General features: G+C 58.9%; 2 protein-coding genes across 2 annotated transcripts in view; one reads left to right on the top strand and one right to left on the bottom strand.

Moving 5' to 3' along the window:
- Window positions 1–438: 438 nt before the first annotated feature.
- On the bottom strand, window positions 439–2,085 carry MNEG_0731 (hypothetical protein; the record flags this gene model as incomplete). Its single annotated transcript, XM_014050783.1, has 4 exons — window positions 439–676; window positions 974–1,006; window positions 1,221–1,480; window positions 2,065–2,085. The coding sequence occupies 4 exons, from the start codon at window positions 2,083–2,085 to the stop codon at window positions 439–441; spliced, it is 552 nt and encodes a 183-aa protein (XP_013906237.1).
- Window positions 2,086–4,783: 2,698 nt separating this feature from the next.
- Window positions 4,784–6,177, top strand: part of MNEG_0730 (hypothetical protein) — a gene marked incomplete at both ends in the record, with an annotated part of 2,533 nt that continues 1,139 nt past the window's right edge. The window contains 4 exons of the mRNA XM_014050782.1: window positions 4,784–5,004; window positions 5,212–5,294; window positions 5,505–5,603; window positions 5,824–6,141. Coding sequence (XP_013906236.1) covers window positions 4,784–5,004; window positions 5,212–5,294; window positions 5,505–5,603; window positions 5,824–6,141 — 721 coding nt within the window. The remainder of the gene's footprint in view (window positions 5,005–5,211; window positions 5,295–5,504; window positions 5,604–5,823; window positions 6,142–6,177) is intronic.

The raw sequence follows: 6,177 nt of genomic DNA, 5'->3' as shown, positions 1-6,177 counted from the left end.
AGGAGCTCCTTTCTGGCAGCATAGTGCAGGCCAGTAGCAGTTGAACCAGCGCATCCAGTGCCAAGGAATACAACATTTGCGCAGGCGTGTGTTGCACCCCCCATGCGGCGACCCTGATGCAAGAAGAACTGCGTACCTCACTGCGGGCTTGCCAAAAAACAGTTGCCTCTGTAGCACCAGCAGCCGCACCAACCGGAGCCCTCTGACCAACAGCAGGACCTGACGGCATTGAGCAAACATGGGGCGCCGGTAACTGTCAGGTGTGGTGATGATCGGTGTGGAAGCTGTTTGGAAGCGCCAAAGCAAGGTTGAGCAGGGAAACGTGCCACGCAGAGGTTGCCAGGGGTGGCCTGCTCCAGGTGTCTCACCACTGGTTGAAACAGGGCGCAGCCAGGCCCAAAGCTTGGGAATGTGCTCGCCGGCGCGCCTGTAACCCACTTATCCCCCCTCGACCCCTTCAGGCGACCAGCCCCTGGGCGCGCCACTCATAGCAGCCTTCGCACAACCTTCGCGGTCCACCTGCATGCCGCCCAGCATTGACCGGTCGATGACACCAGACGCCTCCAGCACCAGCCCCACGAGCTGCACTGGCGCGGACAGCGCGACAGGCAGGTCGATCCAGAAGTGGCCAAACAGCACATAGGCTCGCGCCACGTCCTTGAAGCCGTCCACGTAGCTGCATGAAGGGTTTCGCACATAGTCGCAAAACCAGTGGCAAGGACAGGACATTGGCATAAATCACGGATGGTGTGAAGAGGTACTGGCGGCTTGTGGAGGGGGTCGCATACGGAGGGACAGTTGGGCCGTGTCGGTTTGCACGACGGCAATGCATCGCAACACAAGGCGAACTTGGACATTGCCAGGTCCGTGCTCATATCGGAGACAGTCCAACAGACGTCAAATAAATCCATTCGCAACTGCAGTCAGTAGAGCTCTTTACAATTGCAATAGGTCCAGCGCATGCAAGGCTCACAGGAGGCGGTCCATGTAGCGTATGACGACAGCCCTGAGGGGGTGCGGTTGTGAACAGTGTTCACATCGTAAATGGAGTTGGCTAGTGACAGAACTCTCATGAACAGGTGGGCTAGGCAATGTGCATCCTGACATGGGATGGGCCGTGCTGGCGTTTGGGCTAATCCCCTTTCCCCAATCTCCTGCCGGTCAGCCAACGTCTGGCTGTCCGCCCCCCTTCCATCAGACAGCCCCAGTTGTGGCCCCACCTGTGCAGCATTACACCCATGTCGGCTGTGAAGAGGAAGCCCAGCGTCAGCGACACTGTCGCCATGGCCTTATCCTGGTTCAGGCCAAACGCAAAAGCCAGCGGCAGGAGGATGGCTGTGTACGTCAGGTCAAGAAACAGGGTCAGCGCCGACCAGGCCACGATGAATGAGTGCGTGGGCGGCACGATGGGCAGCCCCAGCGGTGAAGAGCCGCGCAGCACGTCGCTCTCCCTGCGGCGCTGCAGGTACTGCTCGCGGCGCTGCAGGGACATAGGGAGAGGAGACGGGGGCAAGGGGAGTATTTGGTTAATGTGCATTCAGACCGGCAATGCTTGCATGCGTCATGTACCACTAAGTGAGCTGTGGGGCGTCTTGTGCAGCCAAAATGCTGTTGCTACTTGTACGGCATTGAGATGTGAGGTAGGCTATTGCGGCCGGTGTGCATACACGACCCAGGACCAACCTGCACGGCCTTGCGGTGTGCAAACCATTGAAACTGGCGGCGCGAGACGCGGTGCACCCAAGGGGTGATGTTGCACCTGGTGAAAGACATGGGAGTGGGTCGGTTAGGCGGCTGAGGTGCTGCGGGCACATACCCCTTGCCACCAGTCCCAGTACTTGCTTCCGCCAGCTACTCAGGTTTGCAACCTCTGGAACAAGGCCAGATCTCTTACCAGAACTGGGAGAAGTTTGCCGGTGATATCACAGGATCCCCTAGATAGTGCGCAAGTGTGAACAGGCATGTGAGCGCACTGGCGTGCGGTGCCACTGCCGAGGTGCAGCGTAGCGATGCTGCGGGCAAGCACCGCAGTTAAAGATCCATCAAACGCATCTATCCACCTACCCGGGAACAGCTGGGACTCATATGGATGGTCTAAGAGCGGAAGAGTTGATTCCTCCGTCAGCAGCATCCTGATGTAAGCTCATATGTATTTGAGAGTATTACATACTCATATTCGACGGCTAGCCCGCTGTGAGGCGTGCAAGATTAATAACCGGGTCACCACCACCACCCAGATCGCAACTCCACTGAGTGCTGGTGACACCCAGCTGGAGCTCGGGGCCCAGCGTCGACGGACTGCTGAGGACGATCAACCTGCACTCATGTCAAGTTTAGCCTTGCATTCTTGTTGACTGGCTTTGAAGCTGTGCATCAGGCACGGGAACTTGTTTTGACCAGGCACCGACGCCCTCTTGAATACTGTCAACAGCGAAGTACTTGCATAGATGCAGGGACACTTGCTTGCATTTGCAACAAGAAGTTGAGGATGCTAGCCCACTCACAAACCGCTTCTGACAATGTCTGCAACTGTGTCTGTTTTTGCGAAGCTGCACACACAACCAACGCATCAGTCGCTCAAAGCCTGCAAGCAAGAGTAAATGATGTACACTGGGCACCCTTCATTGGCTGCACCCCCCTGTAAAAAGTGGCAGATAAGAGCATTCCAAGATGCTTGTAGCACACACATTAAGCTGTCAAAGCGCGGCCTGTAGCATGAAAGGGTGACACACAACCCCTGAGTGCACATGCATAGAGCCATGGGCAGCAGCCGGCACTCAAGCCAAGGCCGATACATGGAAAAGCAGTCGCACACTGCCAAATCCCGCGAGAATTCCTGCCAAAACGTGTTTGATTTGCACCCGTCTGTGAAGTGTTTTGCCAAACATTAGGGCCTCGCCTGCTGCTGTGCGACAACCACTACTGACACCATGTTGCCAGCCCTGCAAAGCATCCACCACTGCGAGAGCTTGCTCCTACAACAAAACCCGCTGGCTATGCGTCTGCCACCAGTGCAGCACCGTACGCTGTTATGGCCAGGCGATGTTGACGCCCTTGCTGCAGGGGACGTGGCAGTTGCTGCCTTCAGTGCTTCAGGAGCGATCGGCACTGAGATCCGCCGCTCATCTTGAATGGCGGCCTGCTTACGCTGGTGCTGCCGTTCGGCCCGATTGGCTGCTGCAGCCATAGCCCTGCCCTGTCGAGATGACTCACAAGGCGTTTGGTAGACTTGCATCGTTTTGCTGCCATCCGACCTGCTGCCGCAGCGCACATCCAGAGCCTGGCCTCGATTCTGCAGCTGAGCTCTATATGCAACAGCGATGTTCCTCAGGGGATCCACCAGCAAAGCCAATCAACTTACCTTGATTGGGTTGTGGAGGATAATCTAAAACCACCGGGGACCATCGAGCTTGGCCGCAATCCGGCAAGCTCGGCTGCGGTATTTCCGGCGGTGCTTTGTGTTTTGCCATGCAGTCACTCTGCCCCTCCCCAAAGTGGCACGCAACGTGGCCCTGCCCCGATCCAACCTTATGAAAGCATATGATGATGTCAACGACAAGCACACATGTGGAGGGGCTGGCTCTCACCTCACACCCTGACGTGCAACCAGCAACAGCAGTCTGCACCATGCGGATTGGGCATCCCTGCTCATGCATACCGTATTCCACCGGTAACACGTAGGCGAGTGTATTTGGATTACAGTATGCCCCATTTCCTATCATGTGGGCCACGTGCGTGCGATTCCGCGATATGCTCAACACTAATCCTGGTCAATCGTGACAGGAGCCTCTGCTCGTTTCATCCTCATTACCTCGGCTACATTGTTCCACTGAAACATCTCCCCTCAATATGGGTTTGCGAGGCAGCCTTGCGCTGGTTCTGGGTCTCGCACTCTTGAGCGGGGCTCGGCCGGCTCGATTGCCACCCCTTCAGCAGCTGCAGGAAGATTGTGAGCCTCGACAGGTCAGGATTCAAATGCATCTGGGTTGCGCAATCCCCCCGGTCATGGGCTCATGGCCGCCGCAGGGCATCATGCGAGCATCTGCTGCTCCCCTAGTGTAGCCAGTGGACTCGAGGTGGCTCAACTCGCAAGCAAGCAGCAACTTGACTTGTAAGAATTCAAATTGAACACATGCCAAACCGCAGGTGCACATCGCGCTGTCAGATGACCCCGGCAGGATGCATGTGTCCTGGAAGACCGCAGGAGCGAAGTAAGTGGCGCAGCAGGAGGCTCGCCGGCGATGTCGTCCGCTTTGTGTGGCATCACTCGGCTGCTGGAGTCTTGTCTCAACCTTGTCTTGTGTTCCCGCCGGCAACGCCTCCTGCTCCTGCACCAGCAACCTGCTCATATGCCGGCAAAACCAGAACAGAAACCGCTGCCTTTGCAGAGGGGTACTGCTCCCTGCACCCACCTGACAATGACGCGCAACCCTACCTCCACACCTGCTTGCAGCTGCAAGTCGGAAGTCTCATGGTGGAGCGATAATGGCAACAGTGGCAGAAGCAGCAGCATCAGAAGTGACAGCGTTGGTGCCAAGAGCAACGTGATGCTGGGCAGTGCGGTCGGCTACTCCTTCCTGCTCTCGGTGTGCAGCGCTGAGCAACTTGGGTGCATGTTGCATCTGTTGAATGCGACAAGATGGCGGCAGGGAAGACCCACCTCACTTCGGCTGTTGCCCAAACCATCAGCGCGGGCTCCCTGCGCCTGTCTCATGAGGCAGCCCCCTCCCTCCGGCCACCCGCCTGCAACCCTCTGGCTTGACATCCACTGCAGGAGCGCGACATGTGCGCCGAGCCCGCGGCCTCCAACGACTTTGAGCTCTACCTGCACCGCGCCGTCATGACAGACCTCGTCCCCGGGGCGCGCTACCGCTACCGTGTTGCAGACGCCGCTGACAGCTGGCCGTTCCGCGCGCAGCCCGTGGCGTCGCCGCACGAGGCATTCAGCTTTGTGGCCTTCGGGGACATGGGCGAGAGCGAGCACGCGGCGGCCAAGAGCCCAGGGTGCGAGGCGGCTGTACCTTAATGAAAGCGGGCTCAACGGGAACGCTCACAGGGGGTTTGGCTTTGGCTAGCCGCATACAGGAGTCCAGCATGCAGGGGCGTGTGCTGGGGGTATAAAGGGGGCAGGGTGTCACGACCGGCTGGCTGAAGGGTGAGGTGACCCCGCCTCTTGCGACCGTTTTGCTTGGCTGCGCCGCGCAACCGCAGGGCTGAGTTCACACTTGAGACGATGCAGCGGCGTGAAATGCCAAATCTAGACATGGTGCTTCATGTCGGGGATATCTCATACGGTGAGTCCATGCTCAGGTGGAGGGAGGAGCCATGGATCTGAGAAAGCCGGTGGGCAGCAAATGAGCTGGCTCAAGTGCTGCAGCGACATCCTTGACATGCATCGATGCAAGCATGAGTAATCCGTGGGCAGCCAGGCCCCGTCTCGGCTGGGTTCCCGCCCCCTGCGCTTGCCCCCTCACCGCATCCATCCCTGTTGCCGCCTCCAACAGCCGACGGCAACCCCGAGATCTGGGACGCCTTTATGGACTCCATTGAGCCCCTGTCAGCCAGGCTGCCCTACATGGTGCAAGTCGGCAACCACGAGTACGGTGCGCGCGCGCTCTGGCGGCCGCTGCGGACACAGCGCTTGAGGGGAAGTGGGGGCAATGCGCTGTGGGTGTGGTGTCCGAAATGTGTGAGGTGGCATCCTTCTCTGCGCAGCATGCAGTCAGCGAGTACGCACCTGCACAAAAATATTTTACCTGGTAACCTGCCTGGCATTGCAACAGCCCCATTCTTGAACCCAAATTCCGAACTCCGCCCCCTCAGGCTACGACAAAGGCTCGGAGATTGACCCCTCTGGCGGCCGCCCCTACGCCCCCAGCTGGGGCAACTACGGCCCCGACAGCGGCGGCGAGTGCGGCGTCATGCTCGCGCGCCGTTTCATGATGCCCGCGCGGTCGCACGCCGACAACCCACCTTTTTGGTACGGCTTTGACTATGGCAGCGCACACTTTGTGGCCATCTCCACCGAGCACGACCTGGAGCCGGGCAGCGTGCAGTACGCCTGGCTGGAGGCTGAGCTGGCGGCGGTGGACCGCTGCAGGACGCCCTGGCTGGTGCTGCTGCTGCACCGCCCGATGTATGGTGAGCACCCCACCTAGGCCCACGCCCCCCCCCCTC

The sequence above is a fragment of the Monoraphidium neglectum genome, assembly GCF_000611645.1.
Source record: "Monoraphidium neglectum strain SAG 48.87 unplaced genomic scaffold scaffold00063, whole genome shotgun sequence".
In the NCBI taxonomy this organism is placed as follows: domain Eukaryota; kingdom Viridiplantae; phylum Chlorophyta; class Chlorophyceae; order Sphaeropleales; family Selenastraceae; genus Monoraphidium; species Monoraphidium neglectum.
The sequence above is the reverse complement of the archived record's forward strand: the minus strand, read 5'-3'. Positions and strand labels throughout refer to the sequence as shown.